Source organism: Triticum dicoccoides, chromosome 7B (genome assembly GCF_002162155.2).
Source record: "Triticum dicoccoides isolate Atlit2015 ecotype Zavitan chromosome 7B, WEW_v2.0, whole genome shotgun sequence".
NCBI classification, from domain to species: domain Eukaryota; kingdom Viridiplantae; phylum Streptophyta; class Magnoliopsida; order Poales; family Poaceae; genus Triticum; species Triticum dicoccoides.
Window position 1 is genome coordinate 168,377,335 of NC_041393.1, and position 17,810 is coordinate 168,395,144.

General features: G+C 47.7%; 2 protein-coding genes across 2 annotated transcripts; one reads left to right on the forward strand and one right to left on the reverse strand.

Moving 5' to 3' along the window:
- The first annotated feature begins 11,794 nt into the window (after positions 1 to 11,794).
- Positions 11,795 to 12,956, forward strand: LOC119339023 (ctenidin-1-like). Its single transcript, XM_037611210.1, has 2 exons — positions 11,795 to 11,953; positions 12,187 to 12,956. The coding sequence occupies exons 1-2, from the start codon at positions 11,854 to 11,856 to the stop codon at positions 12,663 to 12,665; spliced, it is 579 nt and encodes a 192-aa protein (XP_037467107.1). The 5' UTR covers positions 11,795 to 11,853; the 3' UTR covers positions 12,666 to 12,956.
- A 3,265-nt stretch (positions 12,957 to 16,221) lies between these two features.
- On the reverse strand, positions 16,222 to 17,267 carry LOC119341037. Its single transcript, XM_037612932.1, has 2 exons — positions 17,100 to 17,267; positions 16,222 to 17,016 (listed from the first exon to the last, which is right to left on the reverse strand). The coding sequence occupies exons 1-2, from the start codon at positions 17,227 to 17,229 to the stop codon at positions 16,820 to 16,822; spliced, it is 327 nt and encodes a 108-aa protein (XP_037468829.1). The 5' UTR covers positions 17,230 to 17,267; the 3' UTR covers positions 16,222 to 16,819.
- Between the last annotated feature and the right edge of the window lie 543 nt (positions 17,268 to 17,810).

Here is a 17,810-nt window from a genome sequence, read left to right on the forward strand (position 1 = left end):
TTTAGAACCGGCATTGATGACATCAGATTTGGATTTGAATCCTTCTGGACATCCCCACATGTGTTTACATGATGTGGTCCCAGAGTCAATATTCCTTGTCTGACCATATTTTAGGCACAAAATATTTTATGTAGACTCTATATACACTACTAAAAAATTGGTATTTGCCAACTGTCTCGGTCTCTGCGAAGTTCCATATCACGGGCTCTCGGTAAACCAAACCTTTCTCGAGCACCACACTTGGCAAACATGGGCACTCGATAGAGGCTTCAGTTCACTGATAACTATCAGAGAAATACTCAGGAATGGCAAAACACTCAGACCAATACACACTTTGCCGAGAGCTAGTGACATGGCACTCAACAACCAGGAGCCACGTGGCACAACGTCTGTGGTTGACGACATTTCTTCTTCTTCATGTACCATTATTTTGATCCAAAGAGTATTCGGAAAGACACATTGAAATGGAAGCTCTCAAACCTATTCGTTTCTGCACTCCTAGATGGAGTGTTTAGGGACATGTTTGCAGAATGCCCCAAGCAAGCGACTCGGCAAATATTTTCAAAATTCATTTTTTTACAAACAGAAAACGTTTGACCAGTTCTCTCACAAGGAACATGGTATAGTTTAAAGGTGTTCCCAGGTTCAGACATGTGACCCGCTTTGTCGAATGCCGGGACGCTTGGCAAATAACTATACTAATGTTTTAGCAATGAAAAATCTTTGCTGAGTACCTTTACTAGGAGCTCGCGAGATTACCTATTGGAGTTGACAAAGACAGTCAGGCGCCACTACTACCGAGTATGGTACTCGGTACAGAGACCTTTCTGAGTTCACCGATCGGTAAAAGGTATTTTTCTAATAAAATAATTTTTGTAAAGCCATTAAAAACATAGCCAGCACCACATATACATCACATATAATCCATGCAAGCTAGCAACTTGTCGATTACCATGGCAATCACAACTAGTCCATATACCAACGAGTCACGTAACAATATAAAAAGCATATGAAGTTCACAAGCATCGTACAAGTCACACATAAAATAAGAAACATTGGAAATTAGAAAGTAGTTCATCGACATGACCTCTCGGAAACATCAACTCCGTGGACACGGGCTTTGTGATTGTGGAGGAGGAGGGGTATGATTCATAGCCTCTACACTTTCATGAAGTGCCTACAGTTATCTTTGTTAGCCTTGTATCATAGTGGATGATCAGTAAATATTGGTGGCTATTATGGGAAAGTAGTAACCTTGAACTCTACCTGGAGCATCTCTCTTGTAGCCACTTCTTCTGTGGCCGTGCCACATGTGCAGCCCCGTCCTCCTCCTTTTTCATCCTTTCTTCTTCCAGCTTTTTGGCCCAAATATAGGTTGCAATTCAGGAATGTAAAGACATGGGTATGACAGTTGCAAATCTAGAGTCATGCAATCTCACACGAATGAGTCGTCAGGTGACTCATGCAGGGACTTGAGCTTGTGCTCCGTGCCTGGATCTGAAATAGTTTGGGATGTGAGGAGGTGGCGGTCGCACCTTTGAAAATAAGGTGGCAATCACCCTTCTTCACACCTCCTACCCTCATGACCAACTCTGGACAGGGTGGCTACTACAGAGGATCAACCACGGACCCATGTTTCTCCCGGTACACAGTTGTGTACGCATCCATCTTCTCCTTGGTTGAGTCATTGTAATACCCTAGGCCTCCTTCCCCTATGGCCATGTGCCCATGCCCGCAAGATGTTGACGTGGCACCCAGGTTGTTGTCTCGCTTGCAAGAGAAAGCATCATGATTAATAGACATATATGTACCTAGAGACAAAATTGACCTTGGAGTTGCACATACCATCTTTTGGTGGCGAATTGTTGGGTTGAGGTCATCCAAGACGTGTGACGGGCCCTTCATCCACGGTTGCTCCTCCCTTTTCGTAATGTGTCGCACCTACCATGCAGGGCGCACCACATATCCATGAGTGCCACCCAACAATCAGCTGGGATCCATGGCTCCGTCACCTAGCTACTCAGACAAAATACATCATATGATGAATAGAAGAAACAAGCGGCTACTGATGTAAGTAGTACCAAGCAGTGATGTTACTTACCAATAAGTACTCATCTTCCTCCCCTCGTTCTCCAGGGGGCGACATCTCATCTCAATCATGTATCACACAATGTGCTTCATGCCAGAGTTCTTGGAAGCTCTCTCTGCCATCAGGCGCGCCTCAACCAGGTGCCCATCCTAGCAGGTAAAGTGTTCCAACAACAATGCAAATAGCAGTTAAAAAATATTTACCAAGCATCGAATATAGACCAATGTAGTGTGAAATGTACTAACCCACATATCTCGGTAGATCCGGTCAGACTTGTTGTCACACTCAGTCATCCCGGGCGGCGTTGTACTTCTTCCAAGTGAATCATGGGGACTATTACACCTTGCATTCAGCTTCACCATGTCGGGGAAGTCCTCCTTCAGAAGAGCACCAACGATGTGGTTCACCTGCAGGTGGTGTGAAGCTGCTTGAACGAGTTCCCACTGACTACACAATGAAAATGATATGTCAGCGTTCAAATATTATATGCCAAGAACTTGTAAGGACATCATTTACTTGTCTCAGTAGGGTCAAACGATAGGCTAGTTCTCGGGAGGCATGGGCTTAGGTACCTTCGACTGACCACACCCAGAGTGCTTCTTCATGTCTGTAGAGCTAGAGGCAGACCCCTCCTCGTCCTCACGCACCATCTCGTGCACCTCCTCCTCCTAGTCAGGAGTGTAGATATCGTGGTCCTCCATGGCAGCGAGTATAGAACCACTTGAGGAAGAGTAGCCACGATCACCACTACCAGAAAGCTTCATTGATTTTACGAGTCACTTGATGCTTGACGAAGCACCTTCTACAAGAAAGACATTACCAAAAGAACACATATTAATATCATAATCACAGTAACATGCAAAAATTCAAGAAAATACTCCCATCCCTAGTGTCGTTGAAATAAAAAATTCAAATAAGAAGAAACATGGAAAACGAGTTGTCGTGGCACATATCACATATGCAAGCACATATCATATGCACAAGCACTGATAAATACTTCATTGCATAAGTAGAGCATGGTACCACATTAACATCATACACATCTTAATTAAATAGTACATTCACTAATGCACTCCATTACCTACTATATCAACACTACATCTATATCAAGCTATCTGGCTAGACTACTCCAATAATGGAGCTCTACTGCAGATCAAAGTCGGAGAAGCCGGGCAATGAGTAGTCAGAGTTAGAGGGAACATGTAGTGCCCCCCTTCCCTTCACGTCGTTATCATTGGCGGTGGACCGGATCCATGGCAACGGGTCATCGCTCTCCTTCGGCTCGTTGACGAACTTGTCGAGCTCGGCGAAATACTTATGTTTCTCGACATGACGGTGAGCCATCTCCTAGCGATTGGCCTCGACCTCCCATTCATCCTAGATGCGCTCGAGGAGAGTGTGGTTCTCATCAGAGAAATGCGGGTCCACCTGAACAAGTGACGCCAAGTAGTCCTCACTGGCACGCTCGACGGTGAGCTGCACATGGGCCATATAGTTCTCTTCATCCTCATCCGGTGAGACAACCGTAAAGGGAGCATAGTCGTCTATTTTAGAAATTATTGAGATCAATCTCATTGAACTAATGAAAAGGTCACAATATGTAGTTATGAAGAAGATGAATTACTTAGCTAATTAAATTAGTTCATTAGAGTACCAAAAGCACAGAGTATAAGCATTTTCACGTCAAAGCTATGGGTGCCACTTTAGTGTGTATGTGTAAGCAGATAATTTTATATTTTTATATAAGGACATCTCCAATGCGGACTCTTAAAATGGACATGCTATTTGTTTGTGGACGGGTCCATGGATAGTGATACGGGAGCCGGCTATCCAACCCTAGACATCAAACGTCTGGACACATTTCAAAGGAAATTGGAACAAACTGGGCAAATTTCATGCAAATCAGACAATTTTCATTTAAACAGAACCGAATTCATTACATTTTTGACATATTTCAACTAAACAGAAGTGCACGGCACTTTTTTAACCTTGTCTAAATGTTCGCGGCCATGGCGGCGGCCGTGTCCCATGTCCTATCTTCCCCATGTTCGGCAAGCTCACCGTCCGTGAGCTCTAGGAAGTGAAGCTGTGAGTGGGAAAGAATAAGACGTGGGGGCACAACCCACATGGGACACCAAGCGTTCTCATATCCCATGTCCTACTCTTTCTCGACAGAGTTCTTCATGTCTTTGACACCGTCTGTAGACAGGCCGACCTCATGGTCGTTGCGGCGGGAAGAAAATCGCGTGGGCGGTGCGTCTGCTAGGGAGCTGGCAACGTCAATGGTCATTTATGCCTCCTCTTTATCTGCCTCCACGCCGATCTCCGTGAATAGAGTCTCTCTATTCGCCTATAGGACAACAGCCGCTATCGCTTGCGGTGGATGTCGCAGGCACTGTGCATGAACTGGTACAACGCCCACTTCTCATCAAGGAAGCCCAGATCCTTCGTGACCATGGCCACGACGGCATCGTCGTTTGCCTGCTTTATGACCCACAGGTATAGAGGATCTATCGTAGTCCTTTCAATAAGTAAGATTGTCGAACCCAATAAAGAGCAGAAGGAAATAACAAGCGGTTTTCAACAAGGTATTTTCTGCAAGCACTGAAATTATCGGTAACAAGTAGTCTAATTGCAAGATAATTTATAACGGGCAATAAGCAGTAACGGTAACAAAAGTGCAGCAAGGTAGTCCAATCCTTTTTGTAGCAAAGGACAGGCCGGAACTGTCTCTTACAATAAGCAAAGTGTTCTTGAGGACACACAAGAATTTCATCTAGTCACTTTCGTCATGTTTGTTTAATTTTCATCATGTTTGTTTGATTCGCATTCGCTACTATGATAATTTGATATGTGGGTGGACCGGTGCTTGGGTGTTGTTACTTGAACAAGCCTCTCACTTATGATTAATCCCTCTTGCAAGTGTCCACAACTACGAAATAAGAATTAAGATAAATCTAACCATAGCATGAAACATATGGATCTAAATCAGGCCCTTACGAATAGCGCATAAACTAAGGTTTAAGCTTCTGTTATTCTAGCAACGCATCATCTAATTACTACTCCACAATGCCTTCCCTTAGGCCCAAGGATGGTGAAATTCCATGTAGTCGATGTTCACATGACACCACTAAAGGAAGCAACAACAAACATATCATCAACATATCGAACAAATACCAAATTCACGTGATTACTTATGACAAGACTTCTCCCGTGTCCTCAAGAATAAAAGTAACTACTCACAAATCATATTCATGCTCAAGATCAGAGGGGTATTGAATAGCATCAAGGATCTGAAAATTTAATCTTTCACCAAATAGACCAACTAGCATCAACTACAAGATGTAATCAACACTACTAGCAACCCACAGATACCAATCTGAGGTTTTGAGACAAAGATTGAATACAAGAGACGAACTAGGATTTGAGATGAGATGGTGTTGTTGAAGATGTTGATGGAGATTGGTCCTCCCACGATGAGAGAGTTATTGGTGATATTGATGGCTTTGATTTACCCCTCCCAGAGGGAAGTATCCCCGGTGGAATCGCTCCCTTGGAGAGAAAAGGTGCTCCTACACAGGCTTCGCCTCGAGACAGCGTCGCTTTGTCCCAAAAGTCCTTCCTTTATTTTATTTTATTGGGCAAATGGGCTTATATACCAGAAGATGGGCACCGGAGGCTGGCCAGGGGCCCCACAAGCCACCAGGGTGTGCCCTGGTGCCTTGTGGGCACCTAGGTGGCCCCCTTCGGTATTTCTTTTTTCCAATATTTTTTATTTATTTAAAAATAATTCTCCGTAAAGTTTCAGTTCATTTGAAGATGTGCATAATAGGTATCTCTGACATAACTTTTACAGGTCCAGAATTCCAACTGTCGACAATCTCCCTCTTAATCTTGCAAATTAAGAGAGAAAAGGCATTGGAATTGCTCTACAAAGTATTATTTTGATAAAAAAACATTATAAATAATAGTAGGAAACGTGATGCAAAATGGACGTATCACTGCTTGCCGGCAAATTGCCCCTCCGTGAGTCGGTGCCCGTCGAGGAGCCGGAGGTTGTAGCGTTGGTCCTCCTACGTCTGCCGGAATGCCCACGCAGGCAGAGCCGACTGCTTTTTCACCATGACGGTGTTGAAGTGCGTCTACACGGGCGGGGGCGCTGGCTTGTCATCGGATGCCTACTCCGTCATCTCGTCGCTGACCTCCGGTGTGCTTGCCCGCAAGCCAGCCTCAGTCCGTCGCACACGATGGGCCTGCCAGTCGGTCGCAATGCCGGCCAACTCCTGCTTTTGCTTTGTCTAGAGGCTCTTCCACATCGCTCTAGAGCTCGCGATCATGGCGGATGTGTTGTGGAGCGGGTCATGCTGGGCAATGAGGCGGTGTTTGGGTTTCGGCCAGGCCAAGCGGCGGGCTGTATGAATGCGGGCGCCAGAGAGGATTTCTCGGCCGTCGCGCTTGTTTAGTGCCGGCAAGCGAACGGATGGGAGCCGGTTCGAATGCTCCGTCGAGAGTCTGTCCTACATTGCTCTATCATGTCCGGTCATGCATCTCTGCATTAGAACATGCACGGAGGCTGGGTGTCCCTCTTGCCCGGTGTTGAGTATTGTGATTATTAGGAAAGATGAGATAGACTAGGATTTGTTCTGGCTTGTCTTGTACTCCAAGTAGATCATTGTACTTCTATATATATGCCTACGAGGCTCAAGAAATACAACAAATAATTCCACCAGATCCCTCTCTCCCTTCTAACATGGTATCAGTTTCCGGGTTCTAAACCCTAGCCGTCCGTCGCTTCCGCTCCGTGCGCCGCCCCCAGGGCGGGCGGTCTCCATGATCGTCGCCAGGGTCCGTGCCGCCCGTACCTAGGGTTCGTCCGCCAGTCGTGTTGACCGGCTGCCCTAGAGAGTCTTTTTTCGATCCTTTGATTCGAGTTTTTCTCTTTTTCTCGCCGGTCGCTCTGATCAGCGTGTTTTCCTTTATGGTTTCCTGATCTATACTTGATTGGTTTGCGTCGCCCGCCGCCGCCGTCGACACCCCGCGCCTCTACTCCGACACCGGCGCGACCGGCCGGCTACTTCACCGACCCGGCGGCCTCGCGCGACAGGCGGCCCCTCATGGCCGCCGTTCGCGCGCCAACCGTCACCGCCCTGCTCCGACCGGGACACCTGCATCGCCTACACTCGGCGGCCTCATGCCATGTGGCGGCCAATCATAGCCACCGCTCGCGCGTCAGCCTGCCAATCGATCCATGCCACCCGCCTCCGCCGCGTTTGCACGGCGGCCCCGCGGGTTGCCTCACCGGCCTCGTCCCCGGCTGCATCGAGCCGGCTGTGTCAGGCCCGTCGGTTGCCTTGAGCTCGGACGTCGCTGGTCCGTTGGTCGCTCGGGCCTCGCTGCCCGGCCGCCGGCGCTGCTTTGGTGGCCCGGGTGCCGGTGCTGACGCGCACGTCGTCCCACGCCGGCCATCGTCGCCGGCCTCACCTCGGACTCCGCCGCCACCCTGCCTCCACCGAGCGGCGTCCCCGACCTCGTGCGCGATCGGCTTGATCACCCGCTCGCTTTCGCGATCAGCCTCATCTACGCCACGCGACCGACCTGGCCCGTCGGTTACGCGTGCCTCCGCAAGTCCCATGAAGATCGTCCCCGAGTTCAGTGTGCCCCTCCATCGATCGAGCAACGGGCTGCCCTTGCATCGCCCTGTCGGGCCGCTGCACCACCGCCCCGTGGTTCTTCTCGCGGCTGCATCAACTCGCGCGTCGCCGTTGTGTTGGCCCTACGGGCCATTGTGCCGCGATATGCGGTGCCAGTCATCGCCCCGAGGCCGTCCCCACGGTTGCACCGACCCGCGCTCCGCAGCTGCACTGCCCCTTCGAGCGGTAACGCCACGGCCTACGGTCCCCGCCGCCGCCCCGAGGTCTTCCTGTCGTCGCCCCGACCTGCCCGCTGCCACTGTATTGCCCCTTCGGGTCATAGCACCGCGGCCCGCGGTCCATTCCGTCGTCACCGCGCATGGACCTCCCGTGGTATGTGTCGCACCGTCTCCCTTGGCCCGAGAACGCCATGGTTTGCACCGGTCTTTGTCACGTTGTCAAGGTTCTTCGCCTACTTCGAGCACCGCCGCCGCACTCCTAACCTAGCCGATGTCGCCGCCGCTAGCCCCGTAGTCGCCGCAGCCGCCCGTCCACCCCTTCGTCTTCGTCCAGCACCAGCCCATCGCCAGCGTTGCCGTCATCTACCCCGACCACTTTGTCTACTCCGACCACCGTTGGTGACATCGGCCCCGCGCCGATGGACGCCATAATTGTCATCGAGTTCTTCTCTGCTGGCCCCTCCAACTTCTTCGACATGGCGTATAGCTCGTGCAGGTCCCAATCTACGCATGCCCGGTGCTGACAACACCGTCGCGTGCCTTCACCATGACGTGTCCCCGGGCCTGGCAAGCCTAGTGCGGCGCTTCGTCAACTTCGTCTTCGTCCGTCTACGCATGCCCGGTGCTGGCAACACCGATGTGTGCCTTCGTCTACGATGTGTCCTCGGGGTTGGCAACCCCGGCTCGACGCGTCGTCAACATCATCTACTTCCCGGCGCACCACTACTTCGACACCACTGCGCCCATGCTAACTCAGTGCCCCCTTGCGCCCGCGGCTCCACGGTGACTTCCTCGACACCGGCTACCCTGACTCGACATCGACCACGGTATTCTTCACACGGCTACCTCAACCACGGCTCCACCACCCACGCTCTCGGCTACATTGACAACGACACAAAGGGCTACCTCCTTGCTTGAGCAACCTCGTCGGTTTCCACTCCATCCACGACTCCGCGATGCATCGACCATTACGACTGTGGGGAGTGTGTCCATTGGCTTGCCTTCAGATTCTTCTCCAGTCTCACCGTCTGCGTCGCTACCGTTGTGACTGCGGGGGATGTTGAGTATTGTGACTATTAGGAAAGACGAGATAGACTAGGATTTGTTCTGGCTTGTCTTGTACTCCAAGTAGATCACTGTATTCCTATATATATGCCCATGAGGCTCAAGCAATACAACAAACTATTCCACTAGATCCCTCTCTCCCTTCTAACACCCGGCATGCCACTTCAATGCCGGCTCCAGTGAGAGGTCGCTTCCGCTTTGAGCCAGCATTAATGCGAAGAAGGCGTTCTGGAGCTGTGCTGACCGGCATGAATGTGAAACAACTACTTCGTGCGGGAGAGACGGTGGCCGTGGGCTTGGTTTTTGAGTGGGTCTGGGTGTCGGACAGGTACATGACAGAGGTCCGGACGTCCGCAAAGACCCCCTAATTTGCGTCTGGTTTTTAGAATTTCGGATATCCCGACTGATCTACAGATTAATAGGGTACCGAGTTGGATGACACGCTGCATCAGGATGTATAGGAGCGTTTTAAGGGTCCGTGTTGAAGATGCCTTTACACTGTACGTTAGTATGATGGGTCGAATTAATAGCCATGATATAATCGATCAACAAATCCGATTGGTGAGAGGTACCTAGGGCTCCCAACAGTGGTGGGCGCTCCAAGGATGGGACTTTCAAGCATCTTACCGAATCCTCTAAGGGCAAGGTCTCAGGATGGAAAGGACAGGGTTTGTCAAAGGCGGCGAGAGAGATTCTTGTAAAATCTGTGCTACAGGCCACTCCAACTTACACCATGAGCTGTTTTCATCTCACAAAGAAGATGTGCCGGAAACTGACTTCGATCTCCTCAAAATTCTGGTGGGGTGCAGTAAATGGTGAAAAGAAAGTGCACTGGATAGCATGAGATAAGATGTGTATGGCAAAGCGGGATGGGGGCCTCGGGTTCAGAGATCCGGAGGCTTTTAATCAAGCCTTGCTAGCTAAACAAGCATGGAGGCTCTTGCAGGTTCCGACTTCTTTATGTGCGAGGGTGCTCAAAGCTCGATATTATAAAGATTCAAGCATCATGGTTGCGTCGTGTCCGTCCGGGGCTTCCTACACATTTAGGAGCATACTACATGGCCGTGACTTGCTGCGGGAAGGCATCATATGGCGCATAGGGGATGGACAGAAAATCAATATCCACCATGCTAATTGGATTCCTAGGGAAGGAAGCATGAGACCATTGGGTCAGACGTACATGCATGGGATCACTCGGGTCGCTGATTTGCTAACCCCATGCGGTAGGCAGTGGGACAACATGAAGCTACAGAGTATGTTTACCCAAAGTGATATTGAGGATATCAAACAAATCAAGGTGGGTGGACCAGGGATGGATGACTACCAAGCCTGGAACTATACGAAGTCAGGACAGTTTTCGGTGAGATCCGCTTACCACTTGAGGATGAGGCTTAGCAAGGGGGCAACTGGACGGCCGGGCCCCTCGTCCTCAGTTAAAGATCACCAGGGATGGATGGCGTTATGGAATACAAATGCGCCAAATAAGGCAAAAATTCATATGTGGCGAATCATGCGGAACGGACTAGCGGTGGGTGCTGAGCTATACCGAAGGAAAATAAAGGACGGTGTTTTTTGTGCGGCGTGTGGACGAGAAGAGACGCTCTATCATCGCTTCTGGGCGTGTCCACACTCTCAGCTGTTCTGGAAAATCCTTCGGACGGAGAGAGGAGTTGCGGTGGCGATCCCGCCATGTTCTATTAGCTCTTCTAGTGCTCTTGCATCTTGGCTACTAGGTTGGTTTGTGGCAGCCTCGGATGATGAACGAGCAGCTATGGTACATGCCACGTATGGGCTGTGGCTAGCACGGAATGAGGCAAAGGATGGGAAGAGGATCGCTGCAGCACATGAGATTGCCGCGTCGACTGCATCCTACATGGCGGAGTGGACAGCCACTCACAAGCAGAAGACAACTGCGGTGACTACGAGGGAGGTGCAGCGATGGGCGGCCCCGGAGCCAGGGTGGGTAAAAGCTAATGCTGATGGAGCAGTATCTAGACTTGGAGGAAAGGGCGGTGGCGGGGTCATCCTCAGAGGTGACCAAGGTGACTTCCGTGCGGCGGCGTGCACTTTCATTGATGGTCGCGTGGATGCCGAGATGGCGGAGCTCATGGCCTGCAGAAGGGCGGTCCAACTAGCACATGAGATTAATATTCAGAGATTACACCTCGAGACGGACAGCATGGGGGTGGCAAGCATGCTTGCAGACCCGAACAAGAACCTCTCGGCCTCAGGTCCATGTGTTGAGGAGATCAAGCAGATGATGCGTGGATTCAGCGACAGGAAGGTTTTGTGGGTAAGACGATCGGCAAACTCCGCTGCTCATAAGCTAGCTAAAGTAGGAGTAGGAGATGAACTCTGTAAGATTTGGCTTATGGTGCCACCAGACTTTGTGTTAGATGTGGTCTCTGAGGAGATCCCAAACTTTCATTAGATAAATAAAGCGGCGAGAGTTATCCTAAAAAAAAAAGCAAATCCGATAGTATTTAATACACGGATGCACAAAAGTGGACAATCTCTACTTTGTTAGCAAGTGGTTCTGCACTCTCGATCACACGTAAATCCACGGATAAATGTCAGTGCCCCGCTTGGGTAGCTAAACAAATGTGACAACGAGATATACCAAAGCTCGGTCCCGGTTTGATCATATCCTAGCTAACAGCCAACCATAGCGGTACATGGAATTATCAAAGGTTGAAACTTTTAAAATTGGAGATAGGCATAGGCGTGCATGCATACATGTCTTACCTCTTCTATAAGTATGGCGATTCTAGCAGCGATATCTTCTCATCCTAAGCTAGCTATTATAACTCGATCAAACTGATCATTGCCAATGGCGGTCAAGTCTCTAGTTCTTCTTGGTGTCGTACTAGCCTCGCTCCTGCTTCTCTCCGAGGATGTAGCGGATGCTAGAGAGCTTAGGGATGCTAAAGGTTTGTAAAACATGTGCTCTCTCTTATACTCCCTCCGTCCGAAAATACTTGTCATCAAAATGGATAAAAAGGAATGTATCTCTTTTTATCCATTTTGATGACAAGTATTTTCGGACGGAGGGAGTACGTATTTACGAACACAGTAGACTACACAACTCATACTTCATCCTGTATATGCACGGCTACCTGTCTATATCTCAAGCAATGTTCACTAAGGAATTTTGTTCATGCAGAGTCCAAGGAGAAGAATGTGAAACCTGCAGGAGGGTCGGGCCTGCCTAAGGAAGAGAAATGGGGAGGTGGAAACAAGCATGATGGAGAATACGGAAATGGTGGAGGGTATGGAAGCGGTGGTGGATACGGTAACGGTGGGGGATATGGAAAAAGTGGTGAAGGTTATGGAAACGGTGGATACGGGAACAATGGTGGAGGTTATGGCAATGGAGGTTATGGAAACAATGTTGGTGGGTATGGTGGAGGATACGGCAATTCTTGGCACGGTGGCGGTTATGGGCGTGGTTACAGCGGTGGAGGCTATGGACCTGGATATGGTGGCGGGTATGGCAATGGCGGTGGAAATGGTGGATTTGGCAGCGGCTTTGGTGGGGGATATGGTGGTGGCGGTGGATATGGTGGAGGTGGAGGATATGGTGGTGGTGGCGGGTATGGTGGAGGTTACGGTGGAGGATCTGGTGGCGGTGGCTATCCCTAATATGGATATGTGCAAGAGCCAAGAGGTAGCAATGGTTGGAACTATGAAAACAACAACTAGATATGTGTTTGTGTTTTAACTAAGCATCTTTGTTGAAATGTGATGTGGTTAAATAAAAAATGTTCCTTATGCTCGCGTAATAGGAGCAAGGTCTGTAAGGTTGAGAAGTCAGGCGAGCAAGCCAATCTTGTGTAGTTTCTTATCTTATGTATAAAAGAGAAGATGTCTTTTAAATTGTAAGTGGTCTTTGATTATTGATTCTTTTAGAACACGAGGAGATCTGTGTGCCTATATATTATGACAGAAAGCATCTATGATTTAGATGAGTAGCCCCATGGTGCCAACAAAGGTGGAAGCCCGAGCAGTCTACAACAAGAGACTTATGGTACTACTCTTCTTAAACTATTGTTTCCTACCGTTCGCCACTCACGACAATGATCAATTACTCTATCGACTACCACAAAAGGGAGCAAAGAGGTGTGCTTGAAGACATGCCGGCTCCTCTCAAGCCAAATGCAATGTAGCAAGGAAATCACCACCGACTTGGCCCTTGCGAAGCTTTGGCGGGATGGATAGTTGCCAAGAGGTCCACAATTGAAGGATAGAATCATTCATCGTTAGGGCAAGATGGACGAGAGCCCGAGAATGATCCAGCAAAGTACGCCATTTGACAAGTAAAAATAGTGGAAATCATAGTCATCTTCGATCAAAAGCATCTCACTTTTTTCCAAATCGGTCTTCACCCGAGCCATTGTTTCAAACGTGTTGCTTGAAATTACTAACATATTTATCATCTTTTAAGAACAATATGATATCATTAGCATCTCTACATATGACAACACCAATAGGTTTTAGGAATGATATAGCGGGTGACATAAAGAAAAGGAATGACAAGAGGCGCAACATGAATACATGACACGGTAGTTTGACAGGCAAAACGATTTTCAGGCCTGCCTATCTAATCCATTGAATCGACCTAAACTGTAATCTCCCTATCAAACTCAACCAAACGCATCATAATGATTTCTTTTTAATATCAAGGACTACTAACGCTACATCAAGAGTCCTTCGCGCATGCATGCTCATGCTCAGCCGCGGGTGTACAAGCACAGAGGCCTAAGTAGCGGCTGAAGAAGACAGAGAATTGACGCCCAACCATTTCATGATCAAATTCTCCAATTGTAAATCTTCGACTACCGGAAAATCATCAGCAACACATCATTCAAGGAACCGTGAGCAATTTGTGCAATCATCTGCTGATTAGCCACAAGTTGATGTGGCGCCATATGAATTCGATGGCGAGTTGGATAGCCTTTTTTACTTGTCAAGAAAATGATTTTTAATATGGTACAATCGAAGTCGCTCACATACATGAGCATACACTCACCCCTATAAACGCACGCATACCCTATCCCTATGAGCATCATCGAGAGACTGGGCGGCGTATCATCTTGAGATTTTACGAAGTCACCATAGGCGCCTCGTAGTCGACAAAAACGTCTCATCCCACTGAACGAACATCGATCGGAAGCCTGAAATAAATCCAGGACTTGAACTCTGGTGGGCTGAGGTCCTCTTAACCGTCCAACCACAGGTTGCTTCACAACTTGTCAAGCAAATGTTGTTGTCGTAATTCTTGCTTCAATACAAATGTGGTATTTAAATAGATCGAACGACTATTACCCAAGGAGACATGGGGTCGGTTTTTTGCTTTGAGTTCTTGAGGCTAGTTGTTACTAGACCATTGGGTTGGCTCGAGTTCCTCAATACAGTAAAGAGGCTATCAGGAAAGGGGGTTACATGAGGCTTTCATTTGACGCCTGTTGGCGTCTACGAGGGAAGACCCAAAATCACTAGCAAAGGGGTGACTCTTGCAAAGGTCACTCCCACCTTCTTTTTTTTGAAGCACCAACAGTAGAACAACTGTTCTACGGTAATTTTTCATTAATAAAGAGATATTTACAAAATAGAAAATCTATAAATCTAAGAAAAAGAAAAGGCTACATTTATCCGATTCCTTTTTTAAGGAACAGACTCTATGGCTGGTAAAAATGTAGTATTGCAAATATCACAGATGTGCAGTGATCCAGTCTTGAAGAATGGGATGGTTCTTTGTTTTGGTTCTTTATTGTAAAAGAAGAAGATCTTCTTTCAACCTATATTTCCCGTAGTTGACACTTGGCACTTCTTTTCTATAGAATTTTTCATTTCTTTGTGTCCAAAACTGCCAACATCCTTGAATGATGATATCCAACGCTATTTGCTTTGGCAGTAGATATTGGGTGAGCACAATGTCATCAAAGCAGGAGATCCCTCGATTTCTTGATGGAAACAGGTTGTTCCAACAGTCTTGTGAGAAATCACAATCCCAAAACAAATGCCTCGAAGTCTTCTCCTTCTCCTCGAAATCCCAAAATAAAAGTATGATCTGAACTAAAGAAATCTGTTTAGTTTTTGGGTTGGAAATACCACATATAAGCTTGGTCCATGTGAATTGGCACACTGTTTGGAACAAAATGAAACTTAGCAGTACAGTTTGGTAGTTAATCTACTCCTTACCTCAACATTCTGATAATTTGTAATAATGATATTGGCATTGGTCATGCAAGATCACTTGGAAATTGGTGGCTTGGTTCTGTTGTACTTCACAATTTGTGCCACTTCTGTTTATTTTACAGTTTTTTATTTACTGAAGATTTGCAAAACGAAAGTAACATAACTGAATTTCTATTTGTGTCGTTTACAGCAGAAACATAGTCTGATATGACAACTTCTGAATCAAAGACCTAGAAGGAAACAATTGACTGAAGGAGTTGGAATGAGTTGATCACATTTGCATGTCTTTGCAACAGGGGTAGTATACATTGTTTGAACCCAATATCCTGTGTTAGATAGCAAAACTCATTTCCTATTACTTACCTTGGAACATAATGGCAGCCCTTACACAAAAGTAAGTTGGGGGCACATACGGTGCACTAGCCACATGAGTTATACTGATGCACCATATGCCCCAAGAACAGGAGTAACACTGTGTCTCAAGCTAACTACTTTTAATACGATTCCCTCTCTTATCATGCATCCATTGATTCGTGCAACATTTTTACCGGATGCATGCAGGAATCGGATTTTGTAGACTATGGTAAAGTGTGTTTTATCGGGTTAGTGTATCTTACACATTAAACACTATTTCCCGACAGTAAGCATTCAAGCTCTCTTTCATATGTTTCTTCACCCTACTGTGGCTGCATAATAGCCTTTTCATACAGGAACACATTGAAAAAGATACTGAACATTGTTCCTAACCAGTGGAAAAAATTATTGTGCCTATTTCATCTCACATGTCTGCCTTACATCTATATGTGTGTATTCTGTGTTCCTTTTCTGTAGTGATCTTAATCCCTTTTGTTTCCATCCAGAATTGTTACATTTTAGTTTATCCTGCCATTTTGCTAGCTAGGGACACAAAAATCTTTGATGGAGCAAGTCATATGGAAAATATATAATTTTGTTGTTGTTGTTAGGTGGCGATCATTCACTGGATTGTTTCTTACTGATAATGACATGCTAATTCATCTTATATTTCTGTTTCAAGTAACTACATCTACATACTAGCATACATGTTATTTAAAAACAAGGGGTTTGCCAAGATACATCAGATATCTGAGTAATTTTATCTACTCTACTTAGTCTTTTGATTAAAACATGAATATTTTCCTCATAAACATATTTTTTCATAGTCACCAGACACAATGAAGAAACTTCAACTCGATGAAAAATGCAAGAAAGAGAAGGATAGGAACTCATCTGTGTAACATATGGTCACATTCATCATGTGGATAAGCCAGTTGAAGCCGCAACTCATGTTCTTGCTTTTCAGCATTTAAAGTTGGGCCTCTTGTGTGTCGTTAAGACCCAGGTTGTGACTAGGGTGTAAAAATGCAGAATTTCTTCTATTGGTTTACTGAAAGCCTCCCGATGCTCCGCCGTACAACACTCAATGTACATGATTACTACTGAATCGGCAGCAACAGCAGCAGCAGATAATAATAATGCTAGGAGTATTGTGCACTACAGCAGATCAATCGTCAACAAAGATCAGAACACAGTTTCAGGGCAATGATAATTGCAGCATGCTAAGCATATACTGTATTAAATTACAATATGAGTGTAATTTGCCCCTTCACCTTGTGGCCTTCAGCAGCCAGGTTCTCCTCTACTGAATGTGCCTCTGGTGAGATAGTAATACTCTCCTGTGCCTGCACACCTTCAGCTCCATAGCTCCCACCAATTGCAGTTGTTGTGTAGTAGTCTGATGCCATTATCCTGTCCAGCTTAACCCTCACCGCACCATCTACAGCCAAAAGCCACATGTGTCAGTCAACAATCATTTCCAATCAAACAAGATAACATATCTACTATATCAATAACACTCACAAGTAAAAGAGGAGCCAGGGTGGATCGGCTCATCGGCACGGGCGAGCCATAAGCGGGCATGCTGGCCACAGGCCTGGAGCGCGTCGCGGTGGGACACGCTCACTACGGAAGTAGGGAGAGCGGCGCGCATGGAGGTGCTTGAGCTTGCCGATGATGGCGGTGAAGCTGGGCTTGGAGCTGCTGGGCTTGGAGCGCATCACCTCCTTCTGCTCCTGGTTAAGCCTCTGGCCGACGCGGCCGCCTCATCATCTACATGATGTGGTTCTTCTTCTTGTGCACATACCGCAAGAGGTCACGGCCATGGCGACTGTGCGCCGCCAAGGTCGACGACCACAGCCAGGGCAGCATGGGACCAAAGCCAGGATGTGGCGGTCGGGGCAGTGCATAGACGACGCTGGGGAGACCATGCTGAGGCGTGGGTCGGTGGGAGTGTTGAATCCACTTGGTAGAGGAGGTAGTGTGAGCTGGTATGTGCATGAGGGGTGCTGGAAAGCGACGGTTCTCACCGTCGGCGGCTGGAATCGACCGGCGGCCGTGAGGTGGAGAAGGGGGTCGAGGACAGCTTCAGTGAGAGAGTTCGGGAGGGGGGAGAAAACGGGACAGATGGAGGAGAGAACACAGAGACACAGGGGGCCGCCCGACGCGTGGCACCGTGAGCTGGCAGGGCCGGCTGGGCCGACCGGCCCCAATAAGGTAGAAAAAGAGCCTGTT

Excerpts from the sequence above, each read along its gene's own strand:
- LOC119339023 (XM_037611210.1), top strand. The coding sequence starts at position 11,854 with ATGGCGGTCAAGTCTCTAGTTCTTCTTGGTGTCGTACTAGCCTCGCTC. Across the intron at positions 11,954-12,186 it reads AGAGCTTAGGGATGCTAAAG|AGTCCAAGGAGAAGAATGTG; the intron begins GTTTGTAAAACA and ends TTGTTCATGCAG.
- LOC119341037 (XM_037612932.1), bottom strand. The coding sequence starts at position 17,229 with ATGCGCGCCGCTCTCCCTACTTCCGTAGTGAGCGTGTCCCACCGCGAC. Across the intron at positions 17,017-17,099 it reads CCCTGGCTCCTCTTTTACTT|ATGGTGCGGTGAGGGTTAAG; the intron begins GTGAGTGTTATT and ends TTTTGGCTGTAG.